This window comes from Antennarius striatus, chromosome 13 (genome assembly GCF_040054535.1).
Source record: "Antennarius striatus isolate MH-2024 chromosome 13, ASM4005453v1, whole genome shotgun sequence".
Classification (NCBI taxonomy): domain Eukaryota; kingdom Metazoa; phylum Chordata; class Actinopteri; order Lophiiformes; family Antennariidae; genus Antennarius; species Antennarius striatus.
This window is the reverse complement of record NC_090788.1, coordinates 9717378-9739604: the sequence shown is the minus strand read 5'-3', so window position 1 is coordinate 9739604 and position 22227 is coordinate 9717378. Positions and strand designations below refer to the sequence as shown.

The 22227-nt window shown below is 41.5% G+C and overlaps 2 protein-coding genes across 2 annotated transcripts; one reads left to right on the top strand and one right to left on the bottom strand.

Moving 5' to 3' along the window:
- Nucleotides 1–360: 360 nt before the first annotated feature.
- stk36 (serine/threonine kinase 36 (fused homolog, Drosophila)) lies at nt 361–8657 on the bottom strand. The gene is made up of 20 exons (XM_068330339.1): nt 8541–8657; nt 8318–8458; nt 6174–6251; nt 5926–6056; nt 5586–5835; nt 5410–5503; nt 5063–5250; nt 4821–4993; nt 4640–4745; nt 4307–4432; nt 4049–4225; nt 3873–3964; nt 3700–3763; nt 3513–3623; nt 3344–3418; nt 3144–3258; nt 2935–3061; nt 2644–2824; nt 1549–2445; nt 361–1251 (listed from the first exon to the last, which is right to left on the bottom strand). Exons 1-20 carry the CDS (start codon nt 8622–8624, stop codon nt 1156–1158), a joined length of 3306 nt encoding a protein of 1101 aa, XP_068186440.1. The 5' UTR covers nt 8625–8657; the 3' UTR covers nt 361–1155.
- Nucleotides 8658–10860: 2203 nt separating this feature from the next.
- adamts15a (ADAM metallopeptidase with thrombospondin type 1 motif, 15a) lies at nt 10861–21835 on the top strand. Its single transcript, XM_068331840.1, has 8 exons — nt 10861–11995; nt 14981–15113; nt 15317–15484; nt 18029–18312; nt 18422–18599; nt 18699–18871; nt 19682–19857; nt 20000–21835. The coding sequence occupies exons 1-8, from the start codon at nt 11069–11071 to the stop codon at nt 20784–20786; spliced, it is 2826 nt and encodes a 941-aa protein (XP_068187941.1). The 5' UTR covers nt 10861–11068; the 3' UTR covers nt 20787–21835.
- The last annotated feature ends 392 nt before the right edge of the window (nt 21836–22227 follow it).

The window sequence follows — 22227 nt, the reverse complement described above, 5'->3', positions numbered from 1 at the left end:
TAAATCAATAATCTGTCATCTACATTTAAATAAGTTTATATATATATATATATATATATATATATATATATATATATATATATATATATATATATATATATATATATTTAAATTTAGGCAAGTAAATCTGTCTTTCAGCGAAATAAAGTCCAAACCTCGAGTAGTTGGACGCTGATTTGCGCTTCTGACCTGACAACGCAGCCCGGAAACTCGGGACAAATGATAACTCATATTATTTTATTTATATTAACAATCACCATCATGCTTAATTGTCAATTCATTGAAAACGAGCAATAATAAACGGCACGTTCCGACAACCCGTTTGCCTGAATAGTCCATTTTATTTAGGCCCATGTTTCCAAAGATTTTACATTAAATTAATGTTACTCGGGTTTTCCTCAAAAGGTTTTAATCTCCGTGTAACTTAACCTCATAATCCATGACATCTACTGCCGAACGCAGCCGAACAAGTTAATTACAAACCGATCTCAGAACGAACATTCATGATTATACGAAAAACATCTAGGATAATTGTCACTTCTAGAAACAAACCTCGCCTCATTTTCTGCTGAAATTTAAACAACTGCTGATGAAAATAAGCATTTTTTTTTGCGCTTGTTTTCTGTACTTCCCTCACTTTTGCGGTTCTATCCTACAGGTGTGATGCGTTCACGGCACCAGGAGACGCGGCGCTTCCCGGGATGGAAGCTGACGCTCACCTTTGTTGCGTTCTCTAATGTCCACTTCGTGTTTTTCCGGTCGTATCTCTGCTCCCTGATCTTCGTCCTCGTTTGTGGATCATTAATTCTGTTCGGCTACCTCCTATATTTTTTTAATTTTTGCCTCACTTGGTTTTTTTTTTGTGTGTGTTTTTTTTGTCTGAGCAATTAAACTGTTGAATTTATTCTTTTAAAGACTATCACGCAATCACACAATAACGACAAAATGAAAAGTGAAGTCAAAAACAATTACTGGACTAAGATTTTCTTTCTGTGAATAAAAATTCAATTCAGACAAACTTGAGAAAAACTAATGGAAGATATGATCACTGTTTGGTCCTCTACCATGCGTCTGAACACAAGAGGGAGTAGCACTACACACAAGAATTATTCACTGATTCCATTTAAATCTGCTGCTCTCCCTCCTGAACTGAATTTACAGCAGTGCCATGAGCCGATGGTAGTCACACTGGGGGGGCCCATACTGTGAAGCCTTAAGAAGTCTCTTGATGGCATCCAGGGACATCAGGACCTTTCAATAAATGCAAAAAGAAAATGACAAAAATTAAAGGATTATAACACATAGTTTTAGAAACGTTTGCCTGTTGAATATGCAATTAATGTTCATAAGGGATTGAAAATTGTAACGCTAAAAATTAGAGGTGCATTGTAGAAATTAAAAGTCAAAATTGTGAAACCTGTTCTAGTGTTAACACATTCTTGTTGACACCGTGCTTTATTGCGAATATTTACTTCAGCTTAACACTGACAACAGAAACAGACTAACTGAAAAGCTATCATGTACCTTTCTGTTAAGTGTTTTTGTTACCTGTTTTACTGAGTCCTCTCTGCTGTACAAGAATAGAGTTTCTATGGCAGCTTGTCTCACTGTATAATGGAAATCTGTGCATGCAGCTCTCAGCAGTAAGCCGAATGCACCTTCCTCCAACAAGAAGGACACCACGCCTTCAAAATTTACAAGATTTCCCAGAGCTGCACAACAGTGACGGCGTGTCAGGGCGTCAGGATCAGCGATCAGAGACACCAGCTTGGGTACCGTCCTCCTCGCTTTCTCCAACCACCTGCAGCCCTCCTCATTGTTCAATCTCCGCTCTACTAAAGTGGCCAAAGTTCCACTTTGTTTATTTGGTTCTTTCTTGCGCCGCTGCAATGTAGTGTCATGGCTCTTTCCATTGGACTTTCTCATTGTAAATGCTGCAAGATGCCCCAGCCAGTTACCGACTGCTCTGATAGCCATCTGTCGCACAGGCAGGCTGGAGTCATGAAGACAGTCTATCAGCTTTTGGAAACTATCAGGTTGTAGGGTTTGCTGCATAGGAGACCTGAATGGATTTAAATTTCCCATAAGTCTACATGTGGCAGCCTTGATCTGGTTATGAGGGTGAGACAGCGCCTGCTGCAGCACTGAGCCTTCAATGTGAAGCTCACGGTGAGAATGCTGGGAATAACACTCGGCTACTTGGGACAACACGATTAAGAACTTCTCAGCAGAATCCCAAAACACATGCTGCTGCTGCAACAACTCAAAAAGTAAAGAGCTGGCAGTTCTGGTTTGCAGAATCTGGTGGCTCTTCTTTGGAGGTGTGAAAAAAAATGGAGAATCTTCTCTTAGGTGGGAAAAAGAACGACTGGGATCGCATAGGAGTAAATAGCTCAGCAGGGAGAGAGGCACCTCCAGTAATGGGATCGGAAGAGATTGAATTACCTGCCAAAGCATGATAAAACAAAATCATCATGACAACTTGTCACAGATCAAACAACTGACAACAACACAATATCACAAGAGACTTTAACATGTACAGCTACGTGTGTCTGATGGGACACTATTGCAAGAATTATGCCGTGTTGCATCAGAGAATGTTTGTCTGCCGAGGTCGTTATTGGAGTACGGGAGGACTCTAACCTGCAGCAGGCTTGCAACCACACCACAACTGTCATACAAATGTGAAACTGTGGACATGGCGTCTGAAGGTAGGTCCAGAACAAAGGGAAAGCACAACAGTTGGCAGCTCAGCAGGCTGACAGTGTTGTGACTCACGTCCTCCTCAGATCTCTCGAGACCCCCTGCAGCAAACAAGCGAAGACTGTGGGGTGTAAGAGAGGCTTTCGTTAGCTCTGGGTGTAGTGGCTGCGCTGCTTTTGTACTGGAAGCACAAATGTATCAGTAAATGTATTTGGGAAGATGAACACCAACCAATCCGTGTCCAGTAACCGGCAAAGAGTCTCCACACATCTTGATGTGGGCTCAGAAAACAGAGGAACACATGAGTATGGATCGTAGGTGAAGATGAACTGCACCGCGCACAGAAAGGAATATAGCCCTGTTATAGAAGGAGAACAGAACAATTGGTAAACTCTAAGAGGAAATGCTTCTTTTTTGGTGGGTTTCAAATGCATATTTACCATTTACTGAGCAAAAGTTTGTGTCTGGATTTGTCTTTGCCAATGAAACACCAATTTTTTTCCAAATATCCAACATTACTCGATCAAAACCTGAAGCTCCACGGCTGTTTTCATGCTGTTAAAAGAAAAAGCAACATAAGTTTCAAACGTACAACTGGCATACATCCTGTCTAAAGTTTTGTCACACTGTGACGTCTGACCTCATGGAGACTGTGCAGGAGTAAAGACAGGAGGCCATCAAAGAGTCCCCAGCCGGGGATAAGGGACTGCTGGAGCTGACAAGGAAGAGGAGAAGATGGATCACTTTGACTTACACCAAAACCTTTTTTTTGGGTCACATATATAAATGACACCTCAAAGAATCAGTACCTCATATGAGTCCAATAGCAGGCCCTTCAGCACGGCTGTTATAAGGTCCATATCAATGTCAACATCAACATTATGTTGTATCATTAGAGACAAAACAGATGCAGCCAGAGGCTAAAAAAAAGAGATAAAAAATATGACACAACCGACAGTTTAAGTCTTACACACTTACAGTTCATTGAACACTTACTGCCAAACACATGAGACGTGGCTTGTTGAGGATTGTGATAAACGGCAGAGTGAATTCCTCCAGTCTGGATAAAGAGAACAGGTCATGAGCTGCACCAGTTGAATGACGACAGCGTACGATTGCTCACTTGCAACCAACAAAACAACTAAAGTAGAGCTGAAGAATGATCACACCTTTGCCCTTCTATCGCCCAGTTAGAGTGCTTCACTGAGTAGAAGCCAAGCACAGCAATCATTTCTCGCATGGCAGAAACACTCCATGGTTGCTGGGAAGGGCGTAAAAGATAGGTAACTAAAAGTCACTGAAGGAAAATTGTATTTAACTACGGGTTGCATTTTGACAAAATAACCTTCATGAAATGTGAGTTTTTGACTGCAACAGAGATTAGGTCAAAGAGGACACAGGGTAGTCCAAGTTCCTGGCCGATGCAGAGGGACTTCTCAAAGTCAGCGGTCTGAATCAGGTCAAGCAAGACCTTCAGTGGTTTGTGAATCCACTGAGGATCTCTGCTGTCACCGTCTGTTAGCTGGCCAAACAGAGAGGTGACAGTAAAAACTGGTTAAGTGTAGAATCAACTTTCGCTCAGTGCTAACTGCTAACTGGTTACCTGAGATCCAAATGCCAGGATATGTGATTTAAGTTCTGGTATGATTGCAGTGTAGTTTAACTGTTTGTCCTGCTCAGTGCTTGATTCTGGGGAGAATTCCTCACAATCATCTTCGCTGTCAACATCCTGATATATCACAAAACAGTTGTGACATAATCATGAGATCAGATTTAAATTGATAAGAGAACATGCTCTACATTACATTACAGACATTTCCTTCGGGATAAATAAAGTATCCTTCTTTGTCTCTTTCTCTCTTTCTATGTATCTATTATGGAACTAGTCGCATTTTCAAAAAGGATGATGTCAGTAGGAAAATCAGTTAGCACTGACCTCTCCTGGACTCATAAGACTGTCCTGACTGTATTCCAGGAATATTTGTGCTCCAGCTTGTCTGTGAAGAAGGAATTCTTGTACATAGTCTTTGCTGAGCTGACACCTGCAGAGGACGTTCAAGACACAAAGAACAAACACCAGAACACACATAGCATGTTCCCTCTAAACCTGTAAATACCTGTATTTCGATTTCAAGTGGGATGGATTCTTTGGGTTAAGGCCTTCATTGCTAGTTGTCAAGCCCGTGGCTTCAGAGGTAACAATGACATCACTGGAGGGGGGCTTGGCTCTCGGGGTAGCTGCTGCCGTTGCAGATTTGACCCTTTCTTTTCCCATGTCATCCTTCTTTATCTGCTTGAGTATAATTTAAAACTCCTTTGTCAAATCTATAACAATGAAATCTATTTTTGTTTGTCTCACCTTCATGCTGTCAGTTCCTAGTGGTTTCTCTCCTTTGCAGTTGTCCCTCTGTTCCCTGACCTTTCGCAAAAATTTGCTCTGTCCAGACGTTGCTGCTGTCTTCTCTAACACTTGGAGACGTTTCAGGGCCAGCGTGTCAGGACTGGGGACGACTACCAGAGGGCTGAGAACACTTTCGTCTGACATGACTGTGTCAGCAAATCAAAATGGGAAGAAAACAGGCCAAACAAAATATGATAAACACTTTCGACACACAGACACACAACACATAGAAACCACGCAGACGACTGAACAACGTCATTCATATTTTGAAAATTTCAAATGAAATTGGGATAGTTTGTCATCACCTAGAACACCATCAGCAACAAAGGGATGGTGCAAGAGGTCTGGCCATGACAAACGCTTCTGAGGGTCTTTAGTCAGCAAACCCTTCAGGAAACTCTGTGAGGGAAGCACCAGATAAGCACCATTATTAAAGCAACACACAATGATACAACACGACTAGACTGTAGCCCTGATGTACCTTAAAGGTGTCGCTCATAGTGTCTGGCCACCGGACTGCATCTCGCACAATCATCTTCACCAACTGGATGATGGAGTTAGTGTAGAACGGTGGCTCCCCCTGGTGGAGCTCATAGAGAATACAGCCCAGAGACCACAGATCAGCAGTATGGTCATAAGGCTTCTCCTCCACCAGCTCAGGGGACATGTACAGAGGAGTTCCCTTGATAGATGTCACTACCAGCGTGGAGACGCTCATGGCCCTTGCAAACCTACAACCCGATTGCATCACACATAGTGGATCTTTGTTGTACTGATACAACAAGACAACTTTTTGTGAATAATGAACTGCATCTACCTACCCAAAGTCACATAGTTTCACCATCCCATTTTTTCCTAACAGTATATTTTGTGGCTTCATGTCACGATGAAGAATTCGATGGGAGTGCAAATAGTGCAGAGCTGAGACCAGTTGGCATGCAATCTCTCTGACCTTGGAGGAAGGGAAAAGAGAACAAATGTTGTTCATTTGGAAGCATGATAAATGTAATGCATCTATTAAATCTTTTAAATCTATGAAAATTAACAATGCACTGCAAAAATAACATACCCTGCTCTCTGGTAGGTGTCCAGCTTCCTGGAGAATCTGGAACAACTGACCCTCAGCATACTCAGTTACAATCACAACCTGTTACAAACAAAAAAGTACAGTAATGGAATTGTAAAAATTTAGAAATTATTGGTAAGGGACAAAATCTCAAGGAAAATCTTTTGCAAATTGGTTAATATCCAGTCTGTGTTTTCCAGGTAGCTTTTCCTTGACAGTGTTTGCTCATGCGGGATTGTTCTTGTACTGTAATATTTGGTGCAATATAAATAAATAGAATAAATGGATTTAAAAAGATATAGCCAATTGTTCTTCTCTTAAAATTAAAAATTGGTTGTACGTGTATCTGGAGGGTTTGTTTGGTCATTATTGTTAACATATGGTCAAGATGGACTGATGTTAGCCAGTGTCTTTGTGTTTTAATAGCTTGAGTGTATTTATTCTACTAAATTCAAAATAGACAACTGTTTTATGACGCCAACAGATTTGGAAGAAAATGTGGAAATACAGTATGACTGCAATTCTGTCCTCGGCCCACCAGACATGGTTCTGGAGTTCTGTACTGAGTGACATCAATCTTATTCGAAGCCAGTGAGGTTGTGGGAGTGGGTCCGACAGAAATAACAGCCTCTACAGACACAGAAGCAGCTCTTAAAAAGATTGGGCTGCCATCCCTCTGGATGACATCTAGAGGTTATTAAAGTCCATGAGAAGGTTATTCATGGTGCTGATCAACACTGACTGGAAGATATTGAGAATATTTATTGTTTGAAATGTTGGATGACCTCCTTGTGTCTCCAGAGGGTTTCATTCTGTTTATGATTTTGGATTTGTGTTTTTTCTGGATATGTTTATTATTATTGTTACTATTACAAGTTAAAATCAGATAAGTATGCTAGAGCGACAGTGGTGAGGTGTGCTGTAGGTGTGACAGAGGAGTTCAAGGTGGAGGTGTGACTGCATCAGGGATCAGCTCTGAGCCCCTTCTTGTTCGCTATGGTGATGGACAGGCTGACAGACGAGGTTAGACTGTCCATGGACTATGATATTTGCAGATGACATTGTGATCTGTAGTGAGAGCAGGGAACAGGTGGAGGAGAAGCTAGAGAGGTGGAGGTTTGTCCTGGAAAGGAGAGGAATGAAGGTTAGCCGCAGTAAGACTGAGTACGTGTGTGTGAATGAGAGGGACCCAAGTGGAAGAGTGAGGTTACAGGGAGAAGAGATCAAGAAGGTGGAGGATTTTAAGTACTTAGAGTTAACAGTCCAGAGCTATGGAGAGTGTGGAAAAGAGGTGAAGAAGTGTGTACAGGCAGGATGGAACGGGTGGAGGAAAGTGTCAGGTGTGATGTGTGATAAAAGAGTTTCAGCTAAAATGAAAGGAAAGGTGTACAAAACCGTGGTGACACCAGCGATGTTGTTTGGTCTAGAGACAGTGTCACTGAGGAAAAGACAGGAGACAGAGCTGGAGGTAGCAGAGATGAAGATGATGAAGTTCTCTCTGGGAGTGACCAGGAAGGATAGGATCAGGAATGAGTACATCAGAGGGACAGCACACGTTAGAGGTTTTGGAGATAAAGTCAGAGAGGCCAGACTGAGATGGTTTGGACATGTCCAGAGGAGAGATAGTGAATATATTGGTAGAAGGATGCTGAGTTTTGAACTGCCAGGCAGGAGGCCTAGAGGAAGACCAAAGAGGAGGTTTATGGATGTAGTGAAAGAGGACATGAAGGTAGTTGGTGTGAGAGAAGAGGATGCAGAAGACAGGGTGAGATGGAGGCACCTGATTCGCTGTGGCGACCTCTGAAGGGAAAAATCCAAAAGGAGAAGAAGAAGACAGGTTGAAATAAATGTTACTCAACAAGGTAGTCACACATCCCGTGACGCCCCTGAATTCAAAATTTTACCCTGTCATTTTGAGCCTCTGGCTTCCTGAAAATCTTGCTTTTTGTTTTGTGATTATAGCTCATCAGGTTTCCAAGATGTGTACCTAAAAAGGTATAAAAGTGAAAATTTGACGTTGCCCTCGTTTTTCAAGGCCAAGTTAGTGATTAAATGTTCACCCCTTGCCTCCCTGAATATAACACTTTTTGTTTTCTCTTTCTATCTTATCCGGTTCCTGAGATATGTGGAAAAAAATTACAAGTTACCTCCTTTTCAGTTTCAAAACTGTCGTAGAGCTTGACGATATTTGGATGCTGGAGACCTCTAAGGATCTCGATCTCCTTCTTGAGGTTTCGCAGCTCATTTTGTGAAAGGCCTTCCTTTGGAATGAACTTCAGAGCCACATCCTAACGCACACAAATGAACAGACGGGGACACTTAGTCACATAAAGCTCTATAAAAGCCATCGATCTAACACAGACTGCTCACCTGGCCGGTACATTTCCTCCTGCCCATGTAAACCCGACCGTAATAACCTTCCCCCACCTGCCGCACGACATGATAGGAATCCATGAGTCCGATCGAACAGCTATTATCTAATTCTAGTTCAGACAGTTCCTGCGGTGTGACACTACTTTACATTTCACAACCTAGAGAACAAGTCCGAGTGCCGTTTCACAACACAAACTTATCTACATCAACTTTGATAACCTATAAATATGTACCCAATATTCGTGAGTGTTTTATTTTAATAGCATGTTCAACAACAGGACAACAACAGTCAATAGAATATCTACATATTTATCCATACATGTATGACAAGAGTAAATGCTGGCTTTTCTGCAGACAGCACAAAGGTGTGGGTCCTAAGCCTAGCAACCAGCGCTGCGTCCATGGCAACGGGTGGAGAAAACAAAGCTGGGGCTGCCTGGAGGAGAGTGATTGACCTCATCGGAGGAGTGGAGGGCGCCACACCCTGGATGTTCCACCAGTGACCACAACAGGATCCACTCCCCCACGCCAGTCTGAGTAGTTTTATATGTTGGTAGGCCAACCTCCTACACACGTCCCTAAGTTAATGATTTAGTCTGCCTCTGCCTCCCTCTTCGTCCACCACCGTCTGCCGTCTCATTCTGGCCGTTTGTGTGGTTGGTTGGGCGCGCTTGTCTATTTAAAAATTGTTTGTACAACTGTACTGTATAGAGGCCAGAACTGTGAGGACTCTCAACACACAGTCACACTGGACAGATGTTTCTATTAGGCTTAAGTCTGAAAACAAGTGTTAGACATGGAGCTGCATTCATGTTGCCGAAGTAGACCCATATATATTTTACCAGTTTTGGGTTAAACCCTTACCCAAAATCTGACCCTAACCCTAATCCAAGTTCTAACCCTAACCCTAAATTTAACCCTAACCCTAATCTAAACTCTAACCCTAACGTATAAAAAACAAGGTAAATTACATCTACACAACTGGGTATTATTATTATTGTTATTATTATTATTATTAGTAGTAGTAGTGGTAGTAGTAGTAGTAGTACCAGTAGTAGTAGTAGCAGAAGTAGTAGTAGTAGTACCAGTAATAGTCAAGATTAAATCCACTTTATTAATCCCTCAGTGGGGAAATTATCTTTACATTCCACTTTGTACATGCATATATACCGTACATATATATGCCTATATACTGTATATATATATATATATATGCCTCTCTCTCTCTCTCTCTCTCTCTCTCTCTCTCTGTATATATATATATATATATATATATATATATATATATATATATATATATATATATATATATACACACATATGTGTGTAAATATTAGGGGCCTGCACACAAACGCTGTGTACAGGCCCCTGAAACAAACACAGCACACTAGGGGCCTGTAGGCATGCAATCAATAACAACAATCAGTACAGGGGAGGGAGAGTGATGGGTTGCAACTTCGGGGTGTGCCCCAAATGAGCAGCCTGTAGGGGGGAACGGCTCCTTGCTCAGGGGTGCCTCGGCAGTGACCAGGAGGTGAGCTGACACCTCCTACTGTCAGCTCACACTCCTCTGAGGTTTGCCGGCTCGAGCGGGAATCGAACTGCCGATGTCTGGTCATAAGGTGTCTGCTCTATCACTGAGCCACTGCCACCCACAACTACTACTAGTACTACTACTAGTAGTTGTAGTACCAGTAGTAACAATAATATTAATAGTAATAGTACTTGTAGTACCAGTAGTAATAGTACTGGCTGCAGTTCTTCTTTTATCCACTGGGTGTCGTTCGTTATTTATGCGTTGAGACATGCGTCGTGACATCAGCGGCTTTGTGTGCCGCTGAACTGCATTAGAATAATTTGTATCATGTTTAGTCTTTCTTATTCTCCTTATGTCCTTAATATCGATGGAATATCGATGAGCATCGATCTTACATTAAATGTATAATATTAGGGCGTCTTCCTCAGTATTTACAAATAAGAATGGGGATCTCGCTGTAGATCCAGCATGCTGATCAATATTTGAAAAACAGTTTTTAAAATAGAGTTTTAAAGATATCATCGTCAAAGATATCAATGTTGACATGACTTTCCGGCAGTCTCACTGAACTCAATCCTGCTCGTGGGAGTTTTAGTAAATAATTTTATTTTGGATTATGGTGATAAAATATCTTTTCACTTAATTTGTTTAGCCCGCAGAGAAAAAAAAAAAAATAAAGCCGCAAAAGACTCCCCCTCCAAGGAGAGAGATTGGGTTTCCAATTTTTACGCATGACGAAAATGCATAAAGTCCACAGAATGCGGCAGTTAAGTCAGCACACACAGGTGGAGTACGGGAATGGGTCATGACCAGGAGGAGTTTGCGCTGAGTGGACTTGTACGATCTGCATTGTTTTAGAATCCTGCGCATTGCATTATGATCGTCATCCTCAACTGTGGATCTCACCGCTTTCACTGAGCTTGCAGATACAATATCGCTTCGTTTCCTCTATTGGTTGTTGCATTCTAAACTGAGTGCAAACATCGTCATGTTTATCAGAATAACCTTTCTCCTTTCCTTTGTGATCTCACTCTCAAAACTTGTCCGATGCATGGAAAGTGAACGCTGCTTCCCGATTAGATTGGATAACCGCAACCATGACAGCAAGGATTTTGACAAAGACACGGTTAACCAAAGTGTCATAAAAATTCGAGCTTTCCAGCAGGAACTAGTGATCGATTTACATCAGGACTCCAATTTCATTGCCCCTTCTATTTCTGACCAAGACGCACCCTGGCTCTCCGGCATCGACACCACCTCTGATTTAAGCCGGTGTTTTTATTCCGGATTTGTGAATTCTGACAGCTATTCTTATGCTGCCTTGAGCCTCTGTAAAGGTTTGCAAGGTGCGTTCGCTTTCCAGGGCTGGGAATATTTTATTAGCCCCGTGCAAAATGATACTGGAGGCGCAGAAAGAGAGCACATCATCCGGCGCAGGACCATCAACAACCTGGCATTCAATTCAACCTCTAGGTGCGCAGTGGGGAGCGACATCAGTCTCCAGGTTGCGCAATCGCTGGAGAAATACAAGCAACTGAAAAATTACAGTAATTTGACCGAAACGATGCTGAAGAGGATGGGGAGAGCAAAAAGGTTCGCGTCAATCCCCAGGTACGTCGAGACGCTGGTGGTTGCAGACGAGTCCATGGTGCAGTTCCATGGAGAGGATCTTAAACACTACCTGCTGACCCTGATGTCAGTGGCAGCGAGGCTCTACAAGCACCCAAGTATTCTTAACTTTATCAACATCGTAGTTGTGAAAATCGTGATTATATCAGAGGAAGACAAAGGACCCAAAGTGTCAGGAAACGCAGCAATGACACTGCGAAACTTTTGCACTTGGCAAAAAAAGATGAACAAAAACAACGACAAGCATCCAGATTACTGGGACACAGCAATCTTATTCACTAGAGAGGTAAAAACGTTTGATTTTATTGTTCACATTATTTCGTATGAGGTAACAGACTGAGGTATTGAGTGAGACGCAGATTAATCTGGAAGTGTCAACATCAAATGTATTTATGCTAAAGTGATATGAAAGTAATGACAGTAGTGATGAGAACAAAACTAAAGCGTGGTTGTATGGGCATCTATGTCTGATCAGAGATCAGTGAAAATGTAGTCCAATCAACACTATCAGAGCTTCAGGACAGAGTGTGGAAGATGAAAAAATTTGCTAAGAGGTGCAAGAGTCGTGATTGCTCTTCATTGGCTCTCAGAGGATAGTTTCTGGACTTGAAACACACCTCTGAGTTTTCTGCACTGCAAAATATTTGGCAAAAGAAACGGTGTCAGAAATGAAGTCATTGCTCACATGCATAACCCACTGATCTATGATGAACTCACTGCCTTGTGGAATCCGGCCATGGTTGTTTCATTTTGACACTGAACACTTGGAAAGAATTTGACAAATCAAACCCGCAGATGCATATTTCATAATAACTGAGACTGATTCTGTCTGGATGTCGTTCAGTCTGAGGTTAATGGCCAAAGAGTTAAGGCAAAACAAAAAGATGCTGCATTACCTTTACCAGTGTCATTAATTTACAGTATTTTTACTCAACCAGTGGATTCTCCAGTCACACACACACACACACACACACACACACACACACACACACACACACACACACACACACACACACACACACACACACACACACACACACACACAACATATTTCCTGCTCCTCCATTAAACTTGCCCCTAAGCAGAGGAAGGACAGAGGAATGTCGAAGGGGTTGGGAGTGGGGGCGTCCTATCTACATGTCACCTGCTCCGGCAGCACTTAGCCCACACTGAACAGCATATTCTCTCCTCTGTCACGTACCTCCTCTCTCCCTTGCTGTCTCTGCTGTTCCAGATTAGGTCATAACAGTTGGTCTGTATTTTCCATTAAAGTATTCCAGACATAGAATTCAAGGTGTTTTCAGGTTTTTAAGTCATAAGATCGTCTTGTTGCATTAATGTTCGAAAGTCTGTAGCCGGTTAACCTTACTGGACATGCCTACAGACACTGAGTCATGTACTTGTAGTATGCCATAAAATCTTAAAGATGGTCGTCAAAGTATTCAGCAGTATTTAACATCATATTGGATGTATGTATGTATGCATGTGTATATATATATATATATATATATATATATATATATATATATATATATATATATATACACACACATATATACATACACACACATATATATATTTAAATGTATGTTTGTGTGTTGCACATTTACATATATATATAAATATATATATATACATATATACACACACACACACACACACACACATACACACACACACACACACACACACACACACACACACACACACACACACACACACACACACACACACACACACACACACACACACACACACACACACACACACACACACATATATTTCACCCTCTTAGACTCAAGGAATAAAATGAAGTTTTACAGATATCAAACAAGCTGCCTGGGCACTGATTATGGAACTTTCTGCTTAGTAAAGAATCAGAAAAAAACAATTTATCTTCAGTTAATTTTTTACGTCATGCGTCAATATTAATTAGATAAATGAAAAATAAAACTATTGTGGTTTACCATGGCTTTCAAATGGAATTTAAGACATACTCCATTGATGGATGTTTACCACCCATAATATAAGTTGTACTTTTTATGAGGACCAACTTGAATTTGTACAAAGGCAACTGTCTCTAATCTACTACCAGAATGATGGATACAAACAGAAAGTTTACGCAATTCATTAATTTACACAGAGAGTTCATTATAGGCATGAAGCCAGTCTCCAAATGTTTCTATTGCACCCAAAACACAAACTACAAAGGTCCAGATGGTCTGAATTAAATGTGTACACAAAAAAATTGGAAACATTTCTTTACTTAGCTCTTTATTTTTTTAACTACATAAACACAAAAAATGCAAAGATAGATGGCAGATGTCGGAAGTAGGTCATAGCAACAAACAAACTCATTGACGCCGCTGTTTCTTCTCCCCCTGCTTGTCTTGCAGTTTTCAGCTTTTTGCCCAAATGCTCAGATGTCATCTGCACATGAGCACATCTGGACTAGATTTGCACAGGCCAACAATTGTGGTTTTGTGGTTTATGCTAGGAATGATTTGTCATAGCACTCGAGGTCTTCCCTGGCACTGTTTTTTTATGTGTGCATTCACTAAAGCACAAGACTGTAGGGGTGGTGTGAAATTTAACCAGTAATGCTGTTTATCTGTAATAGCTGACAGCGCTGGTTCTCTCTTGCTATGAGAGTTACTGTCAAAGTCCTGTTATTAAGATGTTTAGCACCAAATGTATGCTCTCTACTTTTGGAGTCTAAAGCCTAGTGATGGAGAAATAGGTCATCTGGAAACTCTGCTCTGGCATGGAAAGGTTGTGATTGGGGACAGTTACATTACGTCACAGAAGAAGGTGTGCTCTAAACACTGTGGCCCAGAAAAAACTAAACTCAAGCTATTCAAGAAGTGGGTGTTGGAAAGCGTTGCTTGATGTGTCAAAAACATACTATTAGGAAAGATTTTTTTAAAATTCTCGACAAATGCTTTTAGTGGAGAGAAAACCTGCTTGGTGCACAATTGTTTTCCATCCTGTTTCTTGTACTGTCACTGTGTATAGAGATTGAGTTTTTATGATCTGTGAAGGCATATTATGACAAAAGCACTGGCTCAAATAATCCAAGTGAATGTTTGTGAAATCATTAAAAGATCAAGATTCTTCTTGCTCTGTCAAACTTATGGAAATGTGATGTCCCAGTCAGGTAAAAAAAAGCCTATAAAGTGTATTGGAGTTTCTTAAATGCCATGCTCTGTTGGCTTTTCTGTTAATCCTGGACATCTCAGATGACAAATGCAAAATGCTGTCATGTGTCTAGGATCTATGTGGAGCTTCAACATGTGACACTCTTGGCATGGCAGATGTTGGTACCATGTGTGACCCCAAGAGAAGCTGTTCTGTGATTGAAGACGATGGTCTACCCTCAGCCTTCACCACAGCTCATGAGCTTGGTGAGCCATGCCAACACCATCAATAATTTAACACACTTTAGTGGTAGCGTTGTGTTTCTCACAGTGAGAGTACAAATGTAAAATTAGATAGATAGATAGATATATACTTTTTATAATCCCAAGGGAAATTCAGGAATTCAATTGTAAGTAAAAGCTTTTGTGCATTGTCAAAAGTAATCTGAAATCGTCCTCCCTTTCAACAGGACATGTGTTCAACATGCCACATGACAACGTGAAGGCCTGTGAGGATGTGTTTGGGAAACTGCAGGACAACCACATGATGTCTCCCACCCTCATTCAGATTAACCGTACCAGCCCATGGTCTCCCTGCAGCTCAGCTATCATCACTGAATTCCTGGACAGTGGTCACGGTGAGTTTCCATGACCCATGATCCCTGTCTTTGAGTGAGACTTGTCATGTGAATGAAAAAGAGTGAAGCCAAGGTAAGGACAAATACAAATTGCAATTACAGGGAAACTCCACAAATTTAAATAATACAGATTTCTAGGAGTTCTACTGTATATGTTTGAAATTCCACAAAGCCTTTTGTGGCGTCAGACAGGGTTCAAGTGATTCCGGTTTCCTAGCTTCATATCACTCAAGACAAGTATCTCATTTAAAAGAAGTGGCTTTTCCATTTATCCATATACCCTTCATCTCAGATTAAAGAAACTGCTACTGGCATAATTCAGATGGATTATAGACCCAACTGTCTGTCATCACATTTTGAGCAGTGCGGGTGCTATGCAAGTCAGTGGCTCAAAATAGAACTTCCAAGCAGTTATTGTACTTATGATATTTTCTTGTTTGTACTTAACTTTTTGAGGTAAACAGCCTCTTGATGTGTTGCATGACTAAAATAGTTTGAGGTAAATGCAAATGAGTGTTGCATGATCAGTGTACAAAACTGTGGTAAGACCAGCAATGTTGTTTGGTCTAGAGACAGTGTCACTGAGGAAAAGACAGGAGAGCTGGAGGTAGCAGAGATGAAGATGCTGAGGTTCTCTCTGGGAGTGTCCAGGATGGATAGAATCAAGAATGAGTACATCAGAGGGACAGCACATATCAGAGGTTTTGGAGATAAAGTCAGAGAGGCCAGACTGAGATGGTTTGGACATGTCCAGAGGAGAAATAGTGAATGTATTGGTAGAAGGATGCTGATTTTTGAACTGCCAGGCAGGGGGCCTAGGGGAAGACCAAAGAGGAGGTTTATGGATGTAATGAAAGAGGACATGAAGGTAGTTGGTGTGAGAGAAGAGGATGCAGAAGACAGGGTTAGATTGAGTCAACTGATTCGCTGTGACGACCCCTGAAGGGAAAAGCCGAAAGCAGAAGAAGAATAGTGTATGATTGCATTTCAGTGATCATTTATTCTTCAGATATGACATCTGCAGAACCTTTGTCAATATTGTACCATGCTCATAGAAAAGGCGATCAAAAACCCAAAGGAAAAGTATTTGGTTAGATGTTGATTGTCTGCCAAGCAGGCCAGACCACAGAACTTGGCCTTGCAGCAATGCTAAACGTTTGTTTTAAAGCCTCCCCCACATCTGTCCCAAATTAGAGGGCTTGTTGAAGGAAGAGTCACCATGGTGGTTTGGGTAGTGACGTGTATCTGTCCAGCGTTTCCCATGCAGGATTACCCCAAATAGACAAAACTTTTTTTTTTTTTGCTGCCTTTTCAGTGATCATCTGAGAGATGGTCTGAGAGAAAAATAACTCAAACTGGTCCTGAACCAAATACAGATGAACTTTTTTGACTCAACAGTGAGTGATTTCTATCTTAAAATGTTAAAATTTCACTTCTTCTGGCTCTCTGTTGTAAATCCAAGCTTCAAAAACCAGCGAGGGAAAACAACATGTTGCCACATGTTTGAGGTAGTATTTGTGCAGCTCTGAGCTGCAGATCATTTTGTAACCTGTAGATTTTTCCTAACACATTTGCGATCATTAATTTTGTGATTCATCTGTGAAGAGAACATAATTAGAAAAAGTTGAGCTTCAGCTTTTTCATTGTTGACTAACTTGCTTCTATTGTACGATATTATCAGTATTCTATTACCAAATATGTAGTGAAAAGGGATTAAATAATTTCCTACCAGTTATCTTATCCGTCTTTAATTTTTATGTGTTTTGAATTCATCACAACACCAATGACATAATAAATAGTTCAAAGTAATCAAACAGATATCCCACAGTGCAAAAGTCCTGGTTTTGATGTGTAAATTCCCCATGAGGGTAAGAAACTCTTTGTGTTTTTCAGTGATAAAAGAACCTCCTCCTGGAAACCATTTCAACCAGTGTCACTGATCTTTCATGTTTCCACGCATCTGGTTGTCAAACCCTTACACTTGTTCCTGGAAAGGATCCTGTGTACCATTTATTGTAAATGGAAGCTGTGCCTTTGACCTTTGCACTGCTTCCTATCAGCAGGTCCCTTTGGCAAAGTGTATGAGGCTTAGTTTGAAGGTCTTAGACTGAAGCGTAAAAGTATAGGATTATTTCTGTATAACTTTACTCCTACAAACTATTCAGATGGAGGATGAGCCATCCAGGCTTTTACAGGGAGGTAGAGGATGAGATGGGAGGAGGTGGGGTTTGCTTTGTGCTGGACACGTATGCGTGTTGTGTCTGTGTGTGGCATGTGGCATACTTTGTATTGGACTGTATCAAACTGTGCTTCCACTTCAAAGAGCCTAAATCACAAAACCAGTGGCTCTTTACTTCCTCCAACCCACAAACCCACCTACCCACAACACCCTGAATAATGGAAAACATATTGAAAATGTCAATAGAATTGAGTATTCTTTTACAACCGTGTTAGAATTGCGTGTCTTGTGTCACATGCAAAAAAAAGCTTTAAATCCTGAGATGACAATTTTAGTGTGCTGCTGACTGAATCCTCTTCTTCTAGGGGAATGTTTGCTCGACCAACCTCAGAAGCCTCTGGTCCTGCCTGACATGATGCCAGGGACATCGTACAACCTCGACCGTCAGTGTGAACTTGCATTCGGTGAAGGCTCCAAACCTTGTCCATTTATGCAACCACCATGCGGCCGTCTGTGGTGCACAGGGAAATCCAACGGTCATTTAGTGTGCATGACTCGGCACTTCCCCTGGGCTGATGGTACCCACTGTGGAGATGAACAGGTCTGCGACCAAGGAATTTGTTCTGGCAAACGAGTCCAAAATATGAAGGTAAGGCTCTCACTTTTTCTTGATGCCAATGGCTACCTGGGGTGTCATAAATGATGGTCTTGGTTATTTTACCGTCCACAATATGGAAAACTGATTTTTGTATTTCCAGCTGGATGGCCGCTGGGGAAAGTGGGGCCAGTTCGGTTCCTGCTCACGCACATGTGGAGGTGGTGTCCAGCTGTCTAAAAGAGAATGTAATAACCCAGTTCCTTCAAATGGGGGAAAATACTGTCAAGGGGTTCGGGTCAAATACCGCTCCTGCAACCTGAACCATTGCTTGAACACAGGTACGGGTCATTTAAAATTGTCAACTATGTCCACTGACATTTTTACCCCTAAAACCTTCCCACCTCTCGCCTTTTCCATCCCTCCCTCCTGTCATGTAGGTAAAACCTTTCGTGAAGAGCAGTGCGAGGTCAGTGGCCACAATTTCAACAGTAACCGAATCGCCCCCTCTGTTGTGTGGGTCCCAAAGTACTCTGGAGTGTCTACCGATGACAGATGTAAACTCATCTGCAGGGCCAATGGCACAGGCTACTTCTACGTCCTGGCACCCAAGGTAAACAGCCATACCTCAAGTGCTGGACAAGTGTAAAATTTATGGGATTGGTCAGCAGGAATAAATGTAAGTTTGATTTTGATATTGAGGTTAGAAATGCAGTGAGTCCATGCAAGTGGATCTGAATATGTGTCATCCAGCTGCCTCTGGTTTAAGTGCGAAGCATGAAGGAAAGAATGAAGGAGGAGGAGTGCAGTTTAACTTCTTCAGATAGCAGGGTGTGGAGTGAGCTTTAGCAGCAGGGACACAGAGTTCAGACTTTACTCCACATAATGGGAGTACATCAGAGCTCTCAGAGGAAGAGTCACAGAGCAGCTGAGTGTTTTAGCCTCAACATGGACCTGAAACTTCAAGAGTTTAGAGTCATTTTATTTATGACTTTTACACCTTAGCTAGAGTTTGATGCATTCTATGTGTCAGCTTTAATAGCAATATGTTCGTCTGGGTGCTCACAACCACACAATGTGGACGATCAGTTCCATATTTTCAGACAAATTAGCAGTATGTCTGATCAGCTTGTGTTTTCTTTGAAAAGGCAGATGTTTTTCTTTCTGCATGGGTACGTTACTCTGTTGGTTGGCATGAGTTTGATTCAGCCCATAGCCATGTGCCAAATTTTCCCTTTGCTCTCTGTCCTGCCTTTTCTGACGCTTCTTCAGCTGCTACGATCAAAAACAGGCGACTAAATTCAAACAAAAAATTCTTTGATGGCATTTTTAAAATATTGCCCTCTGAAGCTTGATTCCAAATGTTAACAGTTTATATTATACTATATATGAAATGCTAACCCTAAACCTAATCTAATCTTAGGTTGTGGATGGAACTCCATGCTCCCCAGACACCACAGGAGTTTGTATCCAAGGGAAATGTATCAAGGCTGGCTGTGATGGAAAGATTGGTTCAAACAAGAAGTTTGATAAGTGTGGAATCTGTGGAGGCGATAACAAAGGCTGCAAGAAGGTGTCAGGACTCTTCACAAAGCCCGCGTGAGTACAATATCCAGTGCCATGACAGAGCTTTTGGAGAGCATTGTTAATGTCATTATTTTTCACCTCTCAACTCGAAAAGCTATTGAATTTGTGGTTTCATTATAAGCGCTCATTTACTGTCATATGTTTTGACTCACAGGCATGGCTACAACTTTGTGGTCATGTTACCAGTGGGTGCAGCCAACATAGATATCCGTCAGCGAGGCTACCAGGGAATGATAAGTGATGACAATTATCTGGCTGTGAAGAACAGCATGGGCCACTACCTGCTCAATGGAAACTACATAGTATCAGCTGGGGAGAGGGACATCCTGGTGAAAAACAGCCTGTTGCGCTACAGCGGTACATCTGGCCTCTCAGAGACCCTGCAAGCTGTTAAGCCATTAGGAGAATCTCTGACCGTGGAGGTGTTGTGTGCAGGAAAGATGACGCCTCCTCGTATTCGCTACTCCTTCTACCTTGCCCGGCAGACCAAGGAGGACAAGGTTAACAAGAAGGAGGGGCGTACAAACTCTCATAATAGTGTCCTGGCTGAGAATAGTGTCAATGAGAAGGGAAGAGGCACCATGACAAAGTCTTATATCAAGGAGGATCCTGGGAAATGGATATCTGCAAGCTGGGACAAGTGTTCAGTGACTTGTGGCAATGGCATCCAAAGAAGGATGGTTCAATGTCTGAGGCTGAACAGTAAGCCAGGGTTGGACTGTGATCCTTCACAAAGACCTTCAGCCACCAGAGTTTGTGGAGACCCATGTCCTGAGTGGCATATTGGACAATGGTCAACTTGTTCCAGAACCTGTGGGAAGGGCTTCAAGAGACGACCATTGCAATGCAAAACCCAAAATGGGCACTTGCTCCCACGAGACCACTGCACTGGCTTGCGGAAACCACAGGAGCTGGACTTCTGTAAACTAAAATCTTGTTAGTGTCAAAAACCTGTAAAGTACACATTTGTTAAGTTTCGAATGGACTGAATTGAATCAAATTATCTCACACATAGTTTGTGACAGGTGCAGATTTTTCCATCTGTATCATTTGACACTTGCTTGAGAAGAACAACAAACTTATTGGAATTAGAGTGAAACTTGCAGGATAAATGCTGGAAGACATTTTTTATTGTCATCACTCTGACTTCCAAAGAGGTTATCCAGGTCCAACGCTGATGGCAAATGGCATAAGAAGGTTATATAAAATTTTGTTGAATTTATTTCACTCTCAGCAAAAACAGAATGCTCATTTGTAAGGAATCAATGTAGTTTACATTATGAGCCTGGAACCCATTTTATTGTCATAACATTGTAACTCTGCTGGTTCAAAATTTGAGTTTAGTCTTACAGATAGATCTGTGACACCTTCTAGTTTTCCAAAATCTGATTATTTATTTTTCAAAAAAACTTACACAGCAATACTTTTCTTGAAGATGAGATGAGACAATCAGTAATAATCTCATTTTGATCTCATCTTTATCTAAATCCTGGTCACAGGTTTTTTTGAAGCCTTTCCCAGCTGACTTCAGGCAGAGGCTGGGTACATCCTGACTAAGTCGGGAGTTTATTGCAGGGCCACATAGGAAGACAAGCACCCACTCACGCTCACAGTCATACCTTCTGACAATTTAGAATGACCAGTTCACCTAAGTAGCATGTTTTTGACGGAGGGAGAACATGCTAAATCTGCACAGAAAGCCCCAGGTGGAATCAAACTAAGGACCTTCTTGCTGTGAGGCAACAGCGGTCCTCACTGAGCCACCGTACTCCCTACTAACACTCCATGGATAAGTAAAATGTAATGTCTGTGTAAAGCTTCAGACAGAGCACAAAACATTCAGTGAGTAATGTTATGAGCAATCTTCACATGGCAACTTTCATGATTTTTTTTCAGGAAATATTTTTGTACTGGAATTGGTAAAATTGATAACATACATTGATTAAGCTGTACAGATGCAGCCATGTTTTATACTTTCTGCTGCCTTTTTTATTTGTTTTGTTTTTAAATTGAAGCCATTTTAAAAACCTGTTGGTTAACAGCTATGGCAAATTAATGTTGATGGGGTTCTACAACAACCACTGCCTTATTGTTTACCATGTTTCACACCAAAAAAAAAGAAAAGAAAATGGTTTTACAATTAGTCTTGTTATCTTAAAACTAAGAAAACAAACCTGCACTAAACACGAAACTTTTTTTTTCGCACACAGGAGAGTTTATACTAGAAAATTAGTGGTCAGCAGTTTGTTTCATGTCAGCTGCTGTTGCTGACAACATCAGGTTTCACCCAAAATGGCAAAGCTCATGTGAGCTTTTGGCTTAGCCTGATATCACCTACCCACACTTGCTTGCTCACATTAACACGAGCATACTGGGTGCTAC